At 36.7% G+C, this 24818-nt stretch overlaps 1 protein-coding gene across 4 annotated transcripts in view; it reads right to left on the minus strand.

The window, feature by feature from the left end:
- Window positions 1-11390, minus strand: part of LOC110823710 (PPR containing protein) — a 29971-nt gene extending 18581 nt beyond the window's left edge. For 3 of the 4 annotated variants that reach the window (XM_088213993.1, XM_088213990.1, XM_088213992.1), the window contains exons 1-5: window positions 11231-11390; window positions 10738-11115; window positions 9691-9814; window positions 9225-9566; window positions 8702-8864 (exon numbers count right to left, since the gene is read on the minus strand). In XM_088213993.1, coding sequence (XP_088070119.1) covers window positions 8702-8864; window positions 9225-9566; window positions 9691-9814; window positions 10738-10920 — 812 coding nt within the window. In that variant the 5' untranslated portion in view covers window positions 10921-11115; window positions 11231-11390. The remainder of the gene's footprint in view (window positions 1-8701; window positions 8865-9224; window positions 9567-9690; window positions 9815-10737; window positions 11116-11230) is intronic. The other variant, XM_088213991.1, reaches the window with a different exon arrangement.
- Window positions 11391-24818: the final 13428 nt, after the last annotated feature.

The raw sequence follows: 24818 nt of genomic DNA on the forward strand, positions 1-24818 counted from the left end.
TTCCCATTATTGGAATGTCTATATCTTTTGAAAGAATAAATGATCAGGAACTGATAAAGCAGGATATGATGTGCTCGATTTGGAACCCTTAGGAATATGTAATACGACACAGCAACTTTACCATGTAAGCAAGAGATATAACATAGTCACTGATAACTTCAAAAAAGACATTTCAAAAAATAACTTCAAAAAAGAAAAGATAATCCACAAAACAAATACCTGGTGCAAGGAGATAAAATGTGAAAGGAGAAACACATTGTACCATGTCAACAATAAGCCAGCAAAGTTCCCATATATTTATTTCTGTGTAACATGTAAATGTTCATACATTTAAATGCACTTTTAAAACTCAAGAATATTATTTTCTCAGTAGAATTTTGGAGTTAATGCAACACTCTTAGACTCCTAATTGTCCCGGGCAAAATTTGGTGGATTCATTAAAATTTTCATCAGATCCTTAAATAGTTTCTTGCATAAGTTTAGGTCAAGAGGCCCTTATGGTGCAAGTCTTTGTAGGTATTAACGGGAGGAGTTTGAGTAATGTATTCAATTTTGGAAAGACATCTAGTAGGGCTCTTCTTTCCTTAGGAACCAGCACCTTGCTCTGTTTTCCTTGGTGGGAAGGAAAGATGCTTCTGGATATTGTTTTTCAGTGGTTAACAGCCAAGTGGATCTAAGGAATCCCAATGACAGGGAGGAGGAAGTGGCAAGTGGAAGTTCTTAGGAATTTTAATGACTGAAAGGTAAATGACTATGTGCCACTTCTAGGATCATTGTCGTCTGGAGGTTCAGAGGAAAAGGATGATCAACCTATTTGGAGTCTAAACTACAAGCCGGTCATTTTCAGTTGGATTTTTCTACAAATACTTGGTAAAGAATGTTGTTGAGGAGGATAAATTCTCATTCAGACAAATTTGGAAAGTAAATGTTCCACCCAGAATTGCATTTTTTGTTTGGGAAGCAGGTGTAGAAGTATATTGACTATAGATAAGTTGATACGAAAAGGTAAAATCATTGTCAATGGCTGCTACCTTTATAAAAAGGCAGATGAGACTTGTGATCATATTCTACTTCAGTGTCCTTTTGTGACCGAGTTATAGAAAACAAAGTATAGGATCTTAGGTGTTAATTGAGTAATGTTGGGCAGTGTAAGGAATGAGTTATGGGCTTGGAAGGGAGCAGAGTGGTAGGAAAAAACATTTGAGTCTTATTCTTCTTACAATCTTCCGGGTGGTGTGGGAAGAAAGAAATAGAAGGGCTTTTAAGAGAGTAATGGAGGAGGTTAACAGAATTAGAGAAAGTTGGTATCACAATTTGGGTTGTCTGGTTACTGGTAATTTGTTTTCCGCTATTGAGGACTTTGATAACCTTGTTGAATTTGGATGTGTAAATATCTTTTGTGTACGGGTTGGCACCTCTTGGTGCCCGTAGTTAATGAATATACATAGACTTTTTATTTCAAAAGCAGTGGTCAGGTGGTGTGAGGGATGGAGATTGGGAGAAACCTGATGATTGAGTGGGGGGAAGATGATGACATCTGGCTACGTCAAACTTGAGTACACACAGATGAATGTGTTGTTTGGAATCCATGCTTTTAAAGTACTTTTTTAGTAGGGCTAACTATAATATTCCACCAAAGGTTTGTTATATTACATATAAACTCCTCATTTTTAAAACTTAACAAAAGACACTATAAATTATTGACTAATATACAATTTACCCTCTTGCTATCAACATTATTAAGATTCTATAAAGTTTTGTTTGCCACTTCATAAAATATATTAGAAATATTTAGAATATTCTCACTTTTTTTATGAATACAAAGGTTAAACTGGTTATTGTCCTATTCTGTCTACTCCAATTAAAGGAACCTAACTATCATGAAATATTTTTTTGGCCTAAATCATAATAACTCACTGAGAAGAAACCCAACTTTCATTATAACTCCACTATAAATTTAAGCCCCAAGTCCACTAAATTAAGCATTATGGGTCTCTCATGCATAACCCATAATACCTTATGGCAAGCTCTATGTTTTCAATGAAGTTTGAACTCGTGAGGTATTCGGATTTTAACCACTAGATCACTGTGTTAACTGTAAACTATCTCCCACTTACTCCTTAAAACAATAAAAAAATAGACAATTGATCTATTGTAGAGGTAACTTTTTTAAAAACTAAAAGTAAAACAGTATTATTAACAAAAGTAGCAAGTAGGTACATCCATATATTAGTAATTACAAGTCAATCAAAATATCAAAAACAGCTCCAAAATCCTCGAGCTCTTTAATATCATGACCCAAAAGCATAGAACCAAAAGAATGGATCCAGTTATCTTTAATAACAGTAAACTCTTTCTCAATACCTTCAAAAGTTCTCAAGTTCCTTTCCTTCCACACCACCCAAAAAACAGAAAGTGGAATTAACCGTAACAATTTGTTTTTTGTTACACACACCATCCCAAGCCCACAATTCCTCCCTCACACTCCCAGCCACCACCCAGTTTAACCCCAATAATTCGTAAACCATAGACCAAATGTCATAGGCAGCAGGGCACCACAGCAAAATATGATTACAAGTCTCCTCCTCTTTTTTGCACAAGAAGCATCTATTAATCAGAATGTTCCCCCTCCTTCTAAGCATGTCAATGGTTAAAATACACTCCCTGGCAGCTTCCCACGCAAAAAAAAGCCACTCTCGGTGGAACATTCGATCTCCTGATTGTTTATGCAGAAAACAGCCAACCTCCCCAATCCCCTGACCAGTTAAATGCTTGTAGTAAGAGGACACCGAAAAAATTCCATGTTTGCTCAGTTTCCAAATTCTTTCATCCTTTCCGTTCCCCAGACTGAGGCCAGCCAGTAAATTAAGTAGATTGCAATACTCTTCCACCTCCCAGTCCTGAAGGTTTCTTCCCATCTGCACACACCAATCCCCACCCGTACCAGATCTCATATACAGCTCATGCACAAAGACCTTCTTATTCATAGCAGTTGCAAAAATGGAAGGAAAAACGATCCTTTAAATTAGAATCGCCCATCCAAATATTATCCCAAAATCTGATTCTGTCACCACTGCCCAATTTCCAGTTCAAGCACTCGAAAAATTTGCTATAGCCCTTTTCTCCACATATTCAACCCATAAGGTCTAGACCTACCAATCTATGCATAACCCCCCACCGGTCTCCCCCAACCTGGCCTGGACAACTCTTCTCCACAGTTTTCCTTCTTCCCTATTAAACTTCCAAAGCCATTTTCCTTGTAAAGCAGTGTTCATCTCCCTGATTGATCTTAAACCCAAGCCCCCAGCCCTCATGGGCTTTTTCACCTCCTCCCACCTAAGTAAGTGATACTTCCCTTCCCCTCCACCTCTCCCCACAAGAACCGACATTGTATCTTTTCTATTTTTGCAGCAATGCTAGCCGGTATTGTAAGTAATGAAAGAAAATACACAGGTAGATTAGAGAGTGTACTTTTTATCAAAGTGAGCCTCCCCCCTTTAGAGAGAAAGTTCCTCTTCCAACCAGCTAATCTTCTCTCCAATAAATCCAGAACCGGATCCAAACATTAACATTCTTATACTTCGCTCCAAGCGGCAAACCAAGGTATTTGATAGGTAATGTAGCAACACCACACCCCCAGAACCCTAGCCAGTGTTTTCTCATCAGTTCTATCTCCTATTCTAACCAACTCCGACTTCCTTAACTTAATTTTCAAACCAAATACGAGTTGGAAACATAAAAGGATATATTTCAGATGCAACAGTGCAGATATGTCAGGTTTACAAACAATAAGAGCGTCATCAGCAAAAATTAAGTGTGAAACCACCACCAAATCTTCCCTCCTACCCACCAGAATGACCTCAATAATTTTGAGATCAACCGTTCTTTCCATTAACCTGCTAAAAGCCTCCATCACAATGATAAACAGCAAGGGGGATAACGGGTCACCTTGGTGTAACCCTCTAGATGCCTTCAAAAAAGATGATGGGCCTCCATTCACCATCACAGCAAAAGAGGCAGTGGATAGGCAAGTCTTGACCCAACCTCTCCACCTTCCAAAACGAAGCTTATCAAGCATATAATCCACAAAGTCCCAACAAATATGGTCATAAACCTTCTCCATATCAAGTTTGCATAAAACACCCTCTTCTGCCCCACCAGTTCATCCACAACCTCATTGGCCATCACCACCACGTCAAAGATTTTGTCTTCCTTCTACAAACGCATTTTGGCTCTCCCCGATCACCTCATCAAGCACCCTACTCATCCTTCTTGCCAAAACCTTAGCAATTAACTAGTACATACAACCAACAAGACTTATCGGACAAAACTCCTTAATCTCGCTGGCTCCCTCAACTTTGGGAATTAGAACCAGGAAAGTAGCATTAATGGCCCTGACAAAGGAGCCCGTCCTGTGAAAATTCTCAAACACATCCATTACATCAGCCTTCAAAACATCCCAGAACTCTTGAAAAAATTTCATACTAAACCCATCGGGTCCTAGAGCCTTGTCCCCATTACAACATTTTAAGCATTCAAACACCTCATCCTCAATAAACCTACCCTTGATCCCCTTCCTACTCTCGGCACAAATCTGGTTAAATCCCAGATTATCCAACCTCGGCCGTCAGCTCTCTTTTTCCTCATAAAGCTGCTGGAAATAACTCCTAGTCATATCCCTCATCTCAGCATTTCCTCTGCACTCTTTCCCATATATGGTAATCTCCTCCACATAATTGCATTTTCTTCTATAATTTGCTAAACAGTGGAATAATTTAGTGTTGCGGTCGCCGTCTTTAAGCCACTTTTCTTTAGCCTTTTGTCTCCAAGAAATGGCTTCTAAATTTAAATTATGAGTGATTTCATTTTTGACAACATTCCTTCTATCTTTGTCATTAATACATAACAGTCCATTCAGTTGCTTTAAATCCAAATCAGTCAACTCTTGGATATATGCTTCAGTACTCTCCTCAAGTTTGTCACCCACTTCCTTAGTCCATTTTTTGATTTCATCCTTAAGCATCTTAAGCTTAGAATGGATGGTAAAACTTGTTGTACCCTTCACTTGCACTCTTTTCCAATACAAATCCACCATTTCTCTGAACTCATGAAGGGAGCCGGTCCCCAATCGATACCATTTGGCTTAAGACAGAGTGGGAAATGATATGAGATAGTGCCCTGCAATATCGTTTGGCACAGTCCAGGGTGCAGGCCAAACATCTCATAAGATAACAGAAACCGATCAATTCTCGACCAAGTAGGATCCTCCCTAGAATTAGACCAAGTCCATTTTCCACCCAAGAGAGGTAAATCCACCGGGTTCAAATAGTCCACCATCTCCCTGAACTTTTCCACCTCCCCAATGTAACTGCCCCCACCCGAGCTCTCGTTCCTATTCAGGATCATGTTGAAGTCCCCCCAACAACCCACCTATCACCCCACTGCATCTTACATTCCTCCAGGTCCTCCCTCAATAGCTCGCTCTCCACCCCCTTACCCCAACAATATACTCCAGTGAAGACCCACTTCCCCCACTCCCAATTTCCTCAAATTGGCAAAACAGCGACACCCTGCCAAGCATTGAATTCTTACATCTGATCAAGTCCCCATTCCAAGCAATTAGGATACCACCAGCAGCCCCAATAGCTGGGAGGCAACTCCACTGGATGTTGTGTTCAGCCCACATACTGTGGATAACCCCCTGCCCAATTTCCTCCATTTTAGTTTCTTGAAAACAAATTATCACAGGCTTCCATCTCTTTAAGTAGGCCCTAATTACCCCTCTCTCTTTACAATCATTCAAACCCCGCACATTCCAGGATAAGATCTTCCCTGTCATTAATTCAAATTCAGAGACACCCCACACCCAACCTTCCTTTTCTCCTTTCTCCCAGCATAGTTCACAGAGCACTGTAGTCTCTTCAATTCTCTGCTACCCCTTTCTCCTTTTTTCCTACTAGATATCCCACTCGCGTTTGTGTCACTCCCATCCCCCACAAAGCTATTTTCCATTTCTTGTATTAAGTTCAAAATTCTTTCCTCAAAATTCAAAGAGGCCCCAAGTGTTTTGCTTACCTGGGCAAAATTTTTCATGACCCAATCAGCAGATTGTTGTTGCATCCTTTCGGCCATCACCGGATTGATATGGAGCATCAACTTCTCAGCATCCTCACACTGGATCAGTGTCACGTCCAACACCTCCTTTGAGGCGTCATCCTTGACCTCCACTTCGACCAATGAACGCTCATCATCCACAGGATTGGCCGAAGGAATCCCATTATTTGCCTCCGCTGGGCAAAACACCTTCACACCATGCACCTGGGGCTCACATAACGCCAAGCCAGCTTCACTAGCCAAGATCTCATGTTCCTCTTCACCATTGGTAGTCAGCTCCTCTTCTCTCTGTATAGTCTTGAATCTTCCATCCATTTCCCTAAGCTCCACTTCAACTTCATCCCGAAGCCCTAACTCTGACTCAACTGATCGAGTCTCCCTTTAGCTTCACATGTTTTAACTATTTCATTGCTCGGGCTGGCCCTTCCACAAATCAGTCTCCACATAGGCTTCTGTTTTAATCTCCGGCCCACCATTTCACTAGGCCCACATTGGCCCACCCATTTTCCTTTTTCTGCCCACATATATCTCATACTGTCCTCACGGCCCAAACCTTTCCTGTTGAATGGCCCACCTGATATCCTCACCCCATTTTCCCGCCCAATCCTCCTCACGCCACTGATTTGAATATTAGATTGTACCCGACCCATTCCTGCCAAACCAGTCAAAGTGTCTGCCCTACCCGACTCAACGTTTGTGAACGCAGTACTTCAGCAAACGTCAAAGCATTCCCCATCTCCAACCTAACACCTAGCTCTAGATTACATCCTGGACATCGAACAAGCAGTCCCACCGTGGGATTCGACTTAGTTGCACAAGAAATTAAGTTATTTCTATTTTGAATCTATTGTACAAGTAACTTATAAAAAACACAAGAATATACATGATTCAACCAATCGTGTCTACTTCCACAAGAAAAATGAATCTTAAAAGTCAGTATAGAACAATTCTAGAAATCATAAATGTATTTTTTCTTTCAAACCCCTCAACACTCATACAAAATTTCATAGAGAAAATGCTAAAATAACCCATACAATACTGCAATATAGAAAAGACCAAGTCTGCTAGTATTAATCTTGTGATACAACGCACATCTTAGCATGATCATTCTTAAAAGAAAAAGAAACAATTATTATATTTCTTTTACTGGCTGAATTTGCTTTTTGTCATCTTCTATGCTATCAATGAAGTGATTCATGCATCTTAGACATGTTTCTTTGTCATTTTTTTTAATATAATAAATCCCAAAATTTGTATAATAATTGGTAAAATAAATTAATTGTTTTTTTTTAGATAAGTAAAATAAATTAATTGTGTCTAATTACTTTTTCAAAATAGAGTTTTTGTAATACAATAAACCTAAGAGGACAAGTTATAATTTGCTATTTCTATTAAAATTATTGAATCTTCAACATGATTAATCCCTCCATAAGAACTTCCTTCTCTCATTAGAAGAATATTTGGAGAAATGCTTCTTATAGAATAGCTTTATTTGGCTTGGCAAGCTTATTTGTGGACGTATCCTCACAATCAACATTTTCATAAAGAAAGGCAAAGTCCTAGTAAATAGGTTTCTTTTTAGGATGAATGCAGCTGAGACCTCATATCATCTTCCTCTAAAATGACCTTTTATTTATTATTTATGTTCTATTGTTTGGATTTTCTCAAAGTGCAGCGGCTAATGGCTAACTTGTGGACTTGGAAAGGTAGCTTGGGGATAAGAGGAAGAAGAAGCTTGTTTCACTTATCCTTCATCTACTTCTTATATCATTTGGAAGGAGAGAAATAAAAGAGCTTTTTTTTGTCCAAGGGTCATCAAATATTTGACAAAGATTTAAGGACTTAGTAAATATATTTAGGAATCTCTAAAAATTTCTTTTCTGTATATATCTTTCCTAATTGGCTAGCACCCCCTTTGTGCTCTTTAATGAATTTTTTACTTTTAATTTTCAACAGAAAAAATTTCTTACATAAATTCATCCTTGGCACTATAAAAGGGAACAGATAAGAGGAAAGGAAATAGTAGAACATCCTTTAAAGTGTGTTTGCTATTTATTTTGCGAGGAAACTTCTTTAGTATCTCATGGTAAATCTGTCTTCTAGGTTTTTCTACACCAAAACTGTACCATATACAGCATAAGAGGCTAGAAAAATCTTCAGAATAAAATAGCTGTTCTCTGTGGTAAATGGGTGGGAAATAAAAGCTTGTACTTATCCCTAATCATGCATCAAACTTATGTCTGCATCTTTTCAACCCAAATTTTTTTTCCTATTAGCAGCCCTAATGGCGAAGGCTTATCAGAAATTCAAAATTTTATATTACTAACAGACTACAATTATCAATCCTTTCACAGAAGGAAAAAGATAACATAGACAGCACAACATGTGTTCCTCTATTAGCATGGAACAATCCTTCTATTTGTAGCCAACAGTGCAGCTTAAACGGCAGTAGCATGAGATTGTCTTAACTTGAGGATGGGAAGAAAACACTGCAAGTGAGATGTAAACAAAAGAAAGCTTGGGAAAAAAGAGATGCCTCACAAGAAAATAGGATGAGAAAAATTTGAAGTTCAATGGTATAACCTACCATTCAGCATCTTCAATAGGCATGTTATTTGGTTTCTCAACAATATCTAAACCATTGACCACCACAAAACGAACTCGTTTCTCTTCTTGTATAACTAATTCAGGAAACCTAGTCCTTGTTTCAAGAGAAGTTGCCAGCTCTCTTCTTTTATATAGACAAGAGCCTGTAGAAAATACAGAATATAGAATTTAACAAAGTTAGATGTCATTCTCAAAAGTAACGAAAGGAGATTTCCACAGATTTAATTCTGTTGTTTTTACCAACAAGGCACTGACTATTAGAAGTATAACATATGAAATGGATTTATCTAACCAAGAGGCATTGGCTCATTTCTCTCCACCAATTTAACTGGGTGAAGTTGATCTAGGTTTCAAGCCCCTATTAAACAGTTGCGTCCTTAATCCAAAACAAGAAGACTCATCTAAGTATTACTTGGACAAGAAAGCACAAAAAAGGAATAAAATTTAATGGAGGATATCATCATTTTGCTAAAGCGCACACAAGGGAAATCATTCGCTAGTACCTTTTTTAGGAAATTTCTTAGCCAGTCTTCTGTACAAACCACCAGCTGCCTCAAGGGCCACCCCGATGGTCTTCTCTCTTCCACCATTCAAGGAAGCAAGCCTCATGTTTACCTCATTAACTAGAGTCTCATACATATTTGCAACATACATTAAGGGCAAAGCAAACCTTGAATCACCTTCATATTGAACTTCTCTTGTCTTCCTCTTGTGCAATTTATCTTGCCCTGACTGAGTAGTACAGTCAACCTCAGTATTAGCCACTTCAATCAAATGATGACTGATAAAATAATCCACAATAATTTGCAGAAATCTTGCCCTTGCCGATTCTATAGGAGAAACATCTGTGCTCAAATCCAATTTAAACTAGTCAAGGCCACATAAGATATTATTAGTAACTCCAATCAAGATTCCCAATCTTGAAGTCACCAATTGGCATTTACATGTCTAACGGAACTATTCTATTACCCTGAATGGTCAAAATATCACAAGCATCTGTTGATGGCCCTCCATCATCCAAACTTGAGCGATCGTCTTCAACCCCCACATTATGAAGAGGCAAAGGATTTCGATAGGATTCATGCATGCAGTCCTGGAAGAGTCCGAGTTTAACAGGATGCAATTATTTGTCCATACAAGTTAAAATCATAAAATCTAATTTTCTGCACTGCTCAAATGAAAACTAGGCTAGAAGAAGTAGAGTATTGGGAAAATGAGTTTAAGGAAAAGGAAAATTGTTTGGACATTTTTGTCATCTTCCCTTAAACAAATAATAGAGAATTGAAAAATGCTAAACATGGGGCACATGACAGTATGTGGGAAGCACACAGGATAGTATCTAAAAAATCCAAAGCAAGGTATACAATGACAATCCTATAAACCAAGTAGCTCACACTGTTCCCAGTGCCTTACACTCTCTGGTAGACCAATATTACATCCACTGCCTTAGGCACAATCCATATACTCCCAAAAGTAAGACAAGAAGTAGACCAAACATCTGTTCCAACGTGGCAGTACTAATGGATTTTTTTTTCAGATTTTTTATAAAGGTGAAAAAAGGATGTTATCTGTTATTCTTTCGCTATACTGAACATTATGAATAATTTCCCATTTTGATCAAGACAAGACGCGTGAGTATATATGGATAAAGTTATATGTATACAAACTGGAATGTGTATGCGGAATGAAATGGTTGTGCGTACCCATCCTATACAGAAAGGTAAAGTGTCATATATCTTAACATGCAAAATGATCTCTATCGAATGGTTCTACATTTCTAGTCTCAGTAAATTCGGTTTTATCAATGATATAAAAAAAAAAAAAAACCTTATTTTTATTCCAAATAAGACATCCTCGGACTTCATGTTCATCTACACAGTCCTCTTAGCAACCACCAAAAAAAAAAATAACTGGCATGCAAAAACTCATACTCACAACTGAAGCAGAATTCAACAATAAATCACATAAAAAAAAAAAGAAGACGAAAAAAGAAAGAGAAGCTGAAAGCATACTCACAACAGCACTGGAATCTTCGTCGTTGTCCAGGCTATCTCCGTCAACAGCATCGCGATCAACGTCCGAGATACCTTCCATATCGGTGGGACGAGAATCGATGGTGTTGAGATCATGCAGAGAGCTCCCAATAAATGAACTGGCCGATCTTAAGTTGTAGTGCTGTACCGGAACCCTAGTCCCCATTTTCTTCCTCTTTTTCCAACACTTTATATAGATCTAAATTCACGCCCCAAATCAAAAGGCACAAAAAGGAAAATCAAAATTACTAGTGATGATCAGCCACTTTAGTTCACGAAAAAATCCTTTATGCTGTATTAGTTTTTGCCAGTGAGAGAGGCTTTAGGAGGAGACATTTCGAGCTGTTAAATTTTACACCCCCTTTTTCAAGTGAAGAAAAAAGCACAGAAGAAAAAGAAAAATAGTTAACGGCTATACATACTGAGAAGACGAAGGAGAAAGCAAGGAAGTACAGAAACCAAGCCTGAGAACGTACCTGAGCGATCGGACACAGAAAGAAGTTTCCCGAGCCTGAGTCCGAAGCCTGTAGGGTTTGACACCTATTCAAGCAGTGGCAGAGTCTCTTTACTTGCTATTTTGAATCTGCTTTTGTCTCCGATTTGGGCTCCGCCTGCCATGACAAACTCTGTTTATCAAATTTAATTTTAAAAATTCTGAATATGATAAATAAATATTTCTTAGGTACGGCACCAAGAGCAAATTACATATTGAATTTATTGTATTGCTAAAATTTTACTGAAAGTAGTATATTACCTTTTGATATTTACCAGCTGAAAATTGTGTTACTTATTTAATCATTTTATAATGTTAATATTTAGAATATCTTTACCATTTAAAAATTGAAAATCATACAATCTTCATTTAAAATATATATACATATTCTTATTCTCATACTTCTTTTATAGAGGAGTAAAAGTCACAAGTCATTATATTTATCTTTATTTTTATTTTATTTTTATTGGTCTTTGACTATAAAATTAGTGAAGCTATTATGTTTACAATTTAAAATGTATTTATATACACATCTGAGTTTTATATTAAATTTTAAAATAACTACTTGTAAAGTTGCTATTCTAAACCTCCTACCTCTAACACATCTGTTATCCTAACATTAAAAATGTTCTACTAGATACCCTATATAAAATTATAATTCAATAAACTTAAATATCTACTCAACAGAGTAGCCAATCTCTCATCAAACGTATTTGATACAGCTTTATAACGGCAACAAATATTATTTTATATAGTTACCGATTTTTAGGTCACCCATCAGGATTTACAAACTCTTTTATTTTTATAATTGTGTACCTTCGCGGCTTCATGAGCTACTTTATCAATTGCAGTACTTACACCATTTATTTAAGGTCCTAAAATTCACCTTCATATATCATGCATACTCCATAAAATTCTCATAAATACCCACATATCTTTACTAATAAGTAATATATCACTAATCTAATAAACTCTAGTGATAACATTTCTTTTTATAACTGTTAACTCAAGTATCAAATAACTATCTGAAGTACACTTCCAAGAATACACTAAGTAGTATTTATTTTATATATTGAGGATAAAGAAATTTTGTAATACTCGGGCCTTAAATTTGGCCAATGATTAATTTTTAAATTAAAAAATATATATAAATATAATTTTAAAATTTATAAATTTTTATTTAATGTGAAATTAGAAAAAAATATGTTGATGATGAAATTAAAAATAATTTTGAAAAAAAAATGTGAAAATTTGGGTTCTGATGGTATTTTTGAAAGAAAAATCGAAAACTGGGAGTGAAAATGCAATTAAAGAAACTTGCGGCAAGTAGAACTACCCAGTCAGCAGCCCCGACCAACTGGAGTGCGTCGTATAGTAAGGCACGCTGACTTAGTGCCACGCAGGAGGCTACATTGGCAATCTGCGTGTCCGCGATTGGACGACCCACATACGTTCCCGTGCGTGTGGACGATCCAGATCCATTCCCTCCTCAGGGGTGACCGAATGGTCGTGATTAAATGCGATGAACGGTCTAGATTTATTTTCTCTTTAAATGCTATTGTACGATAGAGATCAAATCACAATGAACGATTTAGATTTATTTCTTATTTAAACGCGATGAACAACCTAGATTTAAGGGAGACGGATGTAAATATCTCGCATCACACTGAACTCAAACCCTACCTGCTAGCCTCCCACCAGAAAAGAAGAACCAGTCGCCGGAGAAGAGAGCCGATCGTCGCCTGCCGTCGCGCCGGAGTCACCTCTGACTGCCAAAAAAGGTAAAAATTCTCATATCCGCTCGAAATTTGATTCTAAGCACCCCTATAGCCATATTGGAGGAAACAAAATGGTATATAAGCTAAAAACCGTGGGTAAAGCCCAGTGGCGCCACCACAGGAAAAACTCAAAACTGCCTCCGATTAACCCTTTTCCGTTTCTCGTTTGGTACAATTTTTCTACAATTGTGTTCACCGTTATGTCTTCTACAGGTTGACTGAAGAAAAATGTTCAATCGCGAAGGTGAGTTGGCAGAGCTGTTGCACCAGAAAATTTCACCACCGGTAGGTTTTTATTTTTTGACTTTTTTCGGCTAACCGATGCCTTCTAATATGTTTTCTCGCCGGGATTGGTATAAAATCAGTCGAAACTGGCCGAAACTAGCCGAAAACGGCTAGGCCGAGATAAACCGCCGCTGCGGGCGGCGGTGCAGCCATGTCAGAAATTTAAAATTGGTCGGAAAAGGTTTTTAACACCGATTTTAGATTTTTTAGGGTATTTTTAGGCACGTGAAGGATGTTTTAATCTTCACATAAAAATTCAAGAAACTCAGGGACCGCTAGTAGGCGCAACTGAAAGTTATGTATTTCGGACATCAATTCGGCTAAGAATCCTTCATCTTATTCTTTATTATGAAATAGAAGTTTAATTATCAATAATATGGTATTTTGTGTAATTTAAAAAATTTTGAGAATTAATTATATGTTACTAATAGAGAGAGAATCAGTTATTTATTATTGTTTATCATGTTTATCCGATTGTTTGATGTAGCTTTAAATGCATGATAATATACTGGAATTGATAAAATGATTCAGTTCTATTTCCTTAATGCATGTATTGTTTGTCTTGCGTTGATTTACGATTAAATTGTGAAACTGAAAATTAAATATAAATGGAGAAATGATTGGTTAAGTGAATGAATAAATAGTAGTCTTATTGGATATCCTGAAAGATGGTAGACGGACCGGGTACATAGGGAACCTTACTGTGAATATCGCCTCATATCGGACGGAGTATCGAGGATTGGTATTTTTGGCGTTCATACTGGACGGGATATGGGGATGACCCGTTTCACCCTCATACCAGATGAGGCATTGAGGGATGATATTCTTGGCGCTCATACCAGATGAGGTATGGGGACGACCGGTTAGTTGACAATGTTGAATTATTGTTCACGCATAGTGGGTCATCCCTTTGGGCCCCAAGGATACCAGTAAGCAAATAAAGATGAAAAGTTACTATTTTTACTTACTTAAATATGATATTATGATATTGTTGAGTTATTGTCTCTATAGGTCGGTTTTTAAAATCTCGCAATGGTAAGTATGCAGTAAATGATTTTACTTATGATAAATAAATTTACTTAAATTAAAAGCTCAATTAGTTATTTTTATAATTTTTACCAACCTTCAGTTTCTGTATCGGTGAGTAATGTGATATCCTTATTGGGTTAGTGTAGTTCACTCCTTCGTTTAACTTTTCAGATCAAGAGGACCAAGATTCAGATCCCAATTAACAAGGGAATTATGAATAATTTACCACCCAGACTCCTTCAAAAGTTAGCGGAGGTCGTCCTAGGATGTTCAGTTGTTTACTTTTCGTTTATTTCTTTAATTTTTATTTGTTCTTTTATAATTGACATTCCCGTAGTCTTATTGGGTATTTTAAACTATTGTGTAAGGAATGTAAACCCTAACTCTATTATTCCACTTTTGCATTCAATTTATGATTTTATTTCCTTTTAAGTTCGCAGGCCTTTACAGTTAGTATCAGAGTCGCGTTCCTCGGAACCATTCCTTACACAAAAATATTAGGAAACACCAAAAAAATGAGTTATCATTCAAAAATTTCTTGTGAAATACAGGTACAGATAGATAAGGAAAGAAGACTGCCACTAAATCGAGCAGTCCGCGAGGGTTCGCTTTGAGAGGATGTTGATTGACTATTTAAAATACTGGAGAGACTCATCGCTACCCAGTAAGCTCGGGAGGAAAGGAGGGAGCTACCTGACCCTCCCCTACTGTCATAGGTTGAGCCACCCCTGCAGCGGCAGGATCTTGAGCCACCCCGGTACGACCCTACTCCTCCACAGTACCATCTGACACCACCACAGTATGGTTCGGTGCCCACCCCGCATCACCTAACACCACCACAGTATGGTTCGGTGCCCTAATCGCATCACCTGCCACTACCACAATATACCCTGATGCCCCAACCGCATCACCTGACACCACCACAATACAATTCAGTGCCTTCATCGTATCGTCCAGTATTACCATAGGGTCATCCGATCCATCTCCAGCACAATCCAGTCCCTCTTCTACGGGACCCAGTTCCTCCTATAATAGATTCATACTACATTAAGAGGTATAAAAGACTAAACTGATCTATTTTTGTAAGGGCATCCTCATTTGAAAAGGTTGAGTACTGATTAGCTGAGACAGATAAGGCCTTCACGACTTTTGGGGTGATTCATAAACAAAAAGTCATACTTACCACCTACATGATAGTGGGAGAGGCAGACAACTCAAGCAGGTCACCCTGCCCGTTCCAATCACTTAGGAACAGTTCTTGATGACCTTCAATGCAAAGTACCTTCTAGAGCATCTCCGATATCTGAAAGAAATGGAGTTTGCACACTTGGTTCAGGGTAATATGACTGTGTCAGAATATGCCTGAAAGTTCCTAGAATTGAGCCAGTATTCCCCTGAGAGCATGATGGATGAAGAGAGAAAGCCAAAAGAGTTCAAGTAAGGCATCCGTCTTAAGATTAGATAGCAGTTGTATGTGTTCGAGCTCAGTACTTACTCAGCCATTCTGGCCAAGGTACAGTTAGTGGAGAGGAAACTTCGTATTTTTTCTCCAATAGTAGGAAATCTCAGGCCCTCGATTTTACACCGCAAACCAACACCTACTGCACTTGTTCAACAGAACAAGAGATCTAGGCTAGTGACTCAGGCTCCTTCTCAGATTCTGACAACAGGACGCAGTAGGACTTGCTAACACTGTGGCAAGGATCATGGGGACCGACCATACTATCGCCTCAACAATACTTGTCATATATGTGGGAGTGCCCAACATTACGCAAGAAAGTGCCCGAAGAATCAGAATTATGCCAGACCTCCTATCTAGGGTAGGGCTTGCAACCTCACTCAGCAAGATACAGAAGTCAACTCATACGTGATACAGAGTACGTACACTATCTATAATCATCTTGCACATATTTTGATTGATGCTGGTGCCTCATATTCATTTGTTTCACATGTTTTTATATCAAACTTGAATGTATTATCTAAAAGACTTGATTCTGTATTGTTTGTGTCTACTCTTGGGAGTAGAACACTACTGAGAGAGGTTACATACAAAGCTTGTATCATAGATACAACAGATAGAAAATTAAGTGTGGATCTAATAGAGATTGACTCGGGGATTTTGATGTAATCCAAGGAATAAATTGGTTAGCAACGTATCACACCACCGTAGATTACTTTCACAAAAAACTTGTATTCAACCCTTCTAATGAAGAATCATTTACAAATTAATAAAATTCTTTAAACATTATTCCCTCATGGTAATTTTCCTATTACTAAGTGCTTTAACTAGACTATTTTCTCTAATTAAGCAAATCTAAGAAAGAAATTTGTATTCAAGAAATTCCAGTAGTCTGAGACTTCTCGAATGTGTTCCCATATGAACTACCCAGACTGCTAGTAGACAGAGAAGTTGAATTCACTATAGATCTTCAGCTAGACACCTAGCCTATTTCGATTTTCTCTTACCGCATGAGTCGTATGGAGATGGAGAAGCTGAAGAAACAGATCAATGAATTGCAGGATAGTGGATTCATTCAGCATAGTGTGTCCCATTTGGGTGCTGGAGTCATATTTGCAAGGAAGGAATATGAGACATTAAAGTTATGTATTGACTACAAAGGACTGAACATGATCACGATCAAGAACAACTACCCCCTCTCCAAGATCGATGACCTTTTTGATCAGTTGCAGGGTGCCCAGGTCTTCTCCAAAATAGATATACGTCAGGTTACCATCAGGTAAAGATCAAGACAGAAGACATTTCTAAAATAGCTTTTCGAACCAGCTACAAACACTATGAGTTTCTGGTCATGTCATTTGAACTAACCAATACACTAGTCATCTTTATGGATTTGATAAACATGATTTTCAAACAATTTCTGGATCAGTTCATCATTGTATTTATCGATAATATCCTAATCTATTCAAAAAGCAAAGAGGAATATGTTCACCATCTAACTCAGGTTTTGTAAATTCTCAGAGAAAAGAAGTTGTATGCAAAGTTGAGTAAGTGTGGATTTTAGCTCCAGTAGATTACCTTCCTAAGACACATCATATCAAGGGATAGAGTGTCAATAAAACCTGAAAAAGTTGAGGTAGTACTCGGCTAGAAAAAATTAACCTCGGTCAAGAAGATTCATAACTTTCTGAGGATGGCAGATTACTACCATAAGTTTGTGAAAAGATTTTCTAGCCTAGCTATTCCTTTGATTCGGCTCAAAAAGAAGAACGTCAAGTTTGAGTGGAACGAGAACTATGAAATGAGTTTTTTAAAACTAAAGAAGCGGTTAACTACTGCACCAGTGTTGACCTTGCCGAGTGGGACAGATAGATATACAGTTTATAGTGATGCCTCCTACTTGGGGTTGGGTTGTGTTTTGATGTAGCATGGGAAAGTCATAGTCTATTGATCCAAGCATTTGAAGAGTCATGAGAAAAACTACCCCACCCATGACTTGGAACTTGCTGCGATTATCTACGCCTTGAAGACTTAATGTCATTACTTGTATGGGAAGACTTTTTATATCTATACCAACTATAAGAGCTTGAAGCACATATTCATTCGAAAGGATCTCAACATACGTTAGAGATGATAGATAGAACTCCTCAAGAACTACGATTGCAACATCTTGTATCACCCGGGCATGGGCAACGTGGTTGCCGACACACTCAGCAGAAAAAGTATAGGTATATTAGCTCATCTAATGGTTTCAGAGTACAGGGTAATAGGGGCAGCACAACAGGTACGACTTCAGGATCTAAAGAAAGTTACATGTTTGATCCACCTGACTGTTCAACCTGATTTGATTCAGAGAATAAAGGAAGTCAAATTCGCCGATTCCACCCTGGTAGCCCTAAGGAAAGATGCAGAATAAAGAGTCTCTGCCGATGGGTTACTCAGATTTTAGGACATGGTGTGTGTTCTATGTGACAGTGAGCTAAAAAGAGATATCATGATTAGAGGCTCATAGCTCAAAATTTATTGTGCATTCCGGAAGCACTAAGATGTATCAAAGTATGCGACCCCGATTTTGGTAGAACGGGATGAAAAGAGAGATGACTAACTTTGTTTCCAAGTGTTTGGTGTGTCAGCAAGTCAAAGCAGAACATCAATGCCCATATGGACTACTTCAGCTATTACCGATTCCGGAGTGGAAGTGGGAACACATCATAATGGATTTCGTGACATGATTGCCTAGGGCACGGTCAGGACAATATGCAATTTGGATAATTATTGACTGGTTCACCAAGTCTTCCCACTTCTTGGCCATCAAGATGACCGATCCCATTGAACAAGATAACAAAAGTATATATATGGGAGATAGTCAGGTTACATAGAGTGCTAGTGACAGTAGTATCTGAGAGGGGCCCTAGGTTCACTTCTCAGTTCTGGTCTAATTTTCAGCAAGTTATGGGAATGAAATTGTTCCTTCGTATCGTATTCTACCCTCAGACCGATGGACAATTAGAAAGGACGATCCGCACACTGGAAGATATGCTTTGAGCTTATGTTCTTGACTTCGGGAGCTATTAGGATGATCATTTACCCCCTAATAGAGTTCGCCTACAATAACAGCTACCAAACAAATATCGGTATGGCTCCGTACGAGACGTTATATGATCGTTCATGTAAATCACCGATCTGTTGCGAAAAGGTGGGTAATAGAAAATTATTCGACCCAGATCTTATGGAGGAGACTATAGTTGTAACACTCTAATTTTTATTTTTATTATTATTATTGGAATTATTATAATTTTATTTTTTAAAATTTTTTTTAATTGATTTATTTGAGTAATAATATATGGTTTTAATTTAGTTTAATTTAATTTAATGGAAATAAAAATAATAATAATGATAAAAATGAATAAAATTATTATTGGGGTTTAATTAAAAATAATTTTAGGAAAAAGGGGTGAAAATTCGGATTATGGGGGTGTTTTTGAAAAGAAAATTAGAAACCGGGGGTCAAAATATAATTTAAAAAAATTACACCACGTCAGCAGCCACGTCAACAGCTCCGGCCAACTAGGACACGTCGCGTGGTAGAGACCCTGACACAGGAAGGCCACGCGGAACGTGCCACGTGAGTGATCCGCATGCGCGCGATCGAACGGCTGAGATCCGTTTCCGTGTGCACAGACGGCCCAGATCAAACGCGCGTGCGAACGGCCCAGATTGCACGCGTGCGGACGGTCCATATTGAATCATGCACGGACGGTCCAGATCGCATTGTGATGGATGATCCAGATTCATTTCTAATTTAATCGCGATTGGACGACCCAGATTAAATCGTAATGAACGGCTCAGATTAAAAGGAGAAGGTTATAAATAATCTCATCCACACCCAACCACAAACCCTAGCCACCAGAGCCCTCGCCGGAGAAGACAGCCCAGCCACCGGAGGAACCGACCGCCGCCACCCTCCGCCGCACAAGAGCACTTTCTGGCCGGTAAACGAGGTAAAATTTCTCCCTTTGGCTCAGATTTCGATGTTGAACCCCTATATTGTCAAATCGGAGCCAAACCATCGGCCAATTGGCCGAAAAATACCGTCGAAGCCCAGCGGCGCTGCAGCAAGTTTTCTCAATTTTTGCCTATGATGAGGCCCTTTCCGATTCCCGTTCGATGTAATTTTTACACCACTGTGACTACCGTCCTTTCCTCTACAGGTTAACCAGAGCAAAACACCAAATCGCGACTCGCGCCAGAGAAGTCACCTCACCTGAGAGCTCCGCCGCCGGTAAGTCTCGGTTTTCTTTATTTTTTTGTCCCACCGAGGGCCCTACATGTGTTTTTTCACAGGAACTGGTGCTAGTTTGGCTGAATTCAGCCGGAAACGGCCGAAAAAAAAACCAACCCGAGGCGGATCACAGTCGTGGGCGACGGCACCGTCGCCGGAGCACGGCGGAACCGCCGTGCCAGAGTTCTGAAATTGGCTGAGGAGGCCCTGGGTCTGATTTGGAGTTTTTTAGGGACATGTGCAGGTACCGGAAGTGTGTTTCAGTTCCCGGAGAAAATTTCAGGGAATCTAGGTACTGCCCGTAGGCACAATGAAAAATCGATTTTAGATTTCGAATCAAGTAAGGATCTCTCACCCTATTTCCTATCACGGTATTAAAGTCTAATAAATGATAAAATAGTATTTTATGAATTCATGGATATGTATAATTAATTAAGCTTGCTAATGGAGTCCGAATCTGATATGTTTTTCAGTCAGTTCCTGTTTGATTTATTTTACAGTCTAAATACAGTGTAATATCTGATTTGTTTATTATGTGGCTTTGTATGCATGATTCACTGTTTAATTTATTATGGTTTGATTATTGTGAACCCAATATTATGTTTGCCTTGTTTGGTGTTCGTTACTGGTTTACGTATTCATGTTTGATTGGGTAATTGAGACTAAGAACAAATAGAAATGGGATTGAGTTGATAAATGAATAAATCCTAGGAGATGGTAGACGGACCGGGTCCATAGGGAACCCTACCAGGAACGTTGTCTCTCATACCGGACGGGGTATGGAGACTTTAAATATTTTGGCGCTCATACCGGACGGGGTATCGGGACGGCCTTAGAGTTAAGTTATTAAGGTGAATGGTTCACGTGCAGCGGGGACCCCTATGGATCCCCATGGATACTGGTAGGCTGGTAAAAGAAGAAATTTGTTACCTAATGATTAAAATATTAAAAGTATGATATGTGTTATGTTACGGAGTGCGTATGATTTCATGATATTATAATGTTATTGTTTTCATAAGTTGTTTTCATGAATCTCACCGAGGTAAGTGGACAGTAAAAGGTTTTATTATTGATAAATGAATTTGTTATAAATTATGCTCTATTGGTCGTTTTTGTTTTCTACCAACCTTTATCTCTGTGATAGTAAGATAGTGTGACATCTTTACTGGGTTAGTATAGCTCATTCCTTACTAACTATTTTAGATCAGGAGGACTTGGTTCTCGAACCCATTCTGCAGGAAGACAGCGAGTAGATGCTTAAAGATTTTATAGTTTTTCCTTATAGTATTCATTTCTAATATTTACTTTAGTTAGCTTATTCTTCCATACATTAACACGTTTTGATTATTATGTAAGGGATGTTAATCATAATATTTTATTTTGCTTCTGCACTTAAAATTTTTATACATACGTTTCCTTTTAATTTTCGACGCCGTTACAATAGTCAAAATAGTTAAGATCAGGAAGAACATACAAACAACTCATAGCAGGCATAAGAGTTATGCGGACACCCGGAGGAGGAATTTAAAATTTGAAAAAGGTGATCGAGTGTTCCTTAAGGTCACTCCTTTCAAGAGAATCAATAAGTTTGGCAAGAGGAGAAAATTAAATCTCCGATTTATTGGGCCATTCGAAATCTTAGACAAAATTGGTACCACTGTCTACTGATTGACACTACCTCCAGAACTATCCAATGTTCATAATGTGTTTTATGTGTCCATTCTACACAAATACAACCCGGACCCCTATCATATCTTGGCTCACAGGCCTTTTTCACTCCAGGAGGATCTGTCCTATGAGGAGGTACCGGTAGATATTGTGGACTGAAAGAGCAGAGTACTCTACAACTATAAAATTTTCTTTGTTAAGGTCCTATGGAAAAATCACACAAAGAGAGAGGCCACATGGGAGCTAGAATCCAACTTCAGAGCCTAATATCCCCAACCATTTGATTGAGTGAAAGAAAGACAAATTTGAGGGACCAAATTTTTTTTTAAGGGGGAGAGTAGTAATACCGGGGCCCAGAATTTGGTCCGGGATTAATTTTAAATTTTAAAAAATATACAAAAAATATAATTTTAAAATTTATAAATTTTTATTTAATGTAAAACTAGGAAAAAAAATAGGTTGATGATAAAATTGAAAATAATTTTGGGAAAAAATGGGTAAAAATTTGGGTTCGAATGATATTTGAAAGAAAAGTTAGAAATTGAGGGTCAAAACGCAATTAAAAAAATTACACTACGTGGGACCGCCAATCAGCAGCCCCGACGAACCAGAGCGTACCGCATGGCAAGGCAGGTTAACTCGATGCCACGAGGGAGGCCACGCCGGCAATCCGCATGCCCGCGATCAGACGGTCCGGATGCGTTCCTGTGCGCATGGACAGTCTGGATCCGTTCCCTCCTCAGGCGCAATTAGATGGTCATGATTAAATGCAATGAACGGTGCAATGTACCACATTTTATATTATTTTTATAGATTATCATTTAATACTTGCAACTTAAATAAAAATTTAGAGAAAATGCAAGCATCTCAATTTAGTAAACTTCAATCTTATTTCGCTTATTTATAATATAACTTGATTTTTTGTTAGATACATACAAAAAGATATTGTAATCTAATAAATAGAGGGAGATGAAATCTAAATAATTACGAACTTGAAAATTCTAATTAATTTATTAAAAACTTGGCAAAATATCTTTTTTGTGAAAATTAATCTCTTAAAAAATGATGAGTATTAAGTGCACTTATATAAACATACGATATATGAATGAATATATGCATGATTATAGCCCGCATGGGGCCGTAACCCCCACATAATAAACACACGTACATGCACAAATATATATATATATATATATATATGTAATAAAACACAAAAACCTTGTATTAATAATGTTTAACAATTGGAAAAATCGATAGATAAAAATAAAAGTCCCATTTTTATGTCACTTATTTAGAAAAATATTAGTAATAGAAATCCACCGAAATTAGTGAAAAATTAGCTTAAAACTTAGAAGGGGGAAAATAAAAAGTTATACTTGAAAGGTACCTAAAATTTCATAGAGATACAATATAACTTACCCATTTGTCAATTATAAACAACAATATTTACACCCACAAAAACAAATTATCCACATTTTAGTTGAATGATTATTTATAATTTGGTGATTAGGATTATAATTTTATTTTTGAATAATTAAAAGTATTTCTTTATTTTTTGGTGTAAAAAAAGTACTCATCTTTTTATTATTGGTTCTTGGTGCATATAATTGGATTTCGTTATCACAATCACTAAAAATTAAACTATATTATATAATTTGTATTGTCCTTTTCAATATATATATATTTTTTCTTCATTGCTTTTCTTGTTCTTTCAGATGTTTCTTCATTGCCTTTTAATTGTACTAATAATAATAAACCAGATTTTTCAGTATTTTTTTGTTTCATTAAAGAAATTAATTTTAGAGGTGGAAAAGGGTTTTTTTTTATGTTCTCGGCTCTATGTGTCTTTGTCCTTTCTAATTTGTTCCAATCCATTTACTTTTTTTGAATCAAACAAATTATGTATATTCCTTTCCTTATTTAATCACTTTAAATTTTTCTTTTTATTATATATATATATAATATTATAATTTCTTTTATAAATTATTGCAATGACTAATAAAATATTGAAGTTATACAGTTTAGGCAAGAGATTGTTGTTGGTGTTGTTTTTTTTTTTAATATTCTTTTTCAAATTTTTTAGTCAATAATATATTTTAAGCTCAAATTAATAATATGTTTTGTTGGGTGAGCAATAAATTTAAATGTTAGAGAGTTATCTTTAGATTTAAGCCACAACATAATTATTTTTTGACCATAAATTTAAATAAACATAAGTAGTTCATTTCCAAAAAATCTTATTTATTTTTATTTATTTCTTAATTATTTTGACAATTTCTTAATTCATGAGTATTTTTTTATTGAATATTTACAATCTATATTAAGTTTACGAATTATCAAATAAAATTTTAATTATTTTAATAATTTTTTTTTAAATCAACTTGGAATAAACCAAAAGTTCATGTAATTAGTTGTACATAGTTTGTACGGTAAGAAATAATTCACCAAAAATATATATTAAAGATATATATCGTTATATTATTAATATATATATAATTTCAATATTTAAAATTTTATTTTTATAGAAAATATTTTAAATATTTATTTTAGGGTCGTTAAATCTAAAGTTTTACGAATCAAATATATATAGTAAATATTTAATAAGAAAAAAAAATAAAATTTATTTCAAATATAAACTGAAATTTTAAAAATAAAAATAAAATATTTAAATTAAGAGTTGAGATTTAATTATTATATTAATTATTAACTTAATGAATGATTATAGTTTATAAATGGTAATATTTAATTTAATTTCTATTGATTTTATTTATTTAAAAATGATAATATTTTTCAGTTTCAACAAAACTGAACTTTAACCAAATTATAATGTACTTTATATGATATTTAATCTAATCATTGATTAGGAGATATAATAATAGAAAATGATTAATGGTGCTTCGTGTAATGAGTATCAAAGATCAATTATTCTTTTTTAATTCTTCTACATAATTTCACAAAATTCGTTAAATCTGATCAGTTTCCTGAAATGGAAATAAAAGATAGATAGATATGTATATATATATATATATGCATGGATAGTCATTATTTACTCTCACTAACTTAAACAAAA

This window comes from Carica papaya, chromosome 2 (genome assembly GCF_054855325.1).
Source record: "Carica papaya isolate Zhongbai chromosome 2, ASM5485532v1, whole genome shotgun sequence".
Classification (NCBI taxonomy): Eukaryota; Viridiplantae; Streptophyta; class Magnoliopsida; order Brassicales; family Caricaceae; genus Carica; species Carica papaya.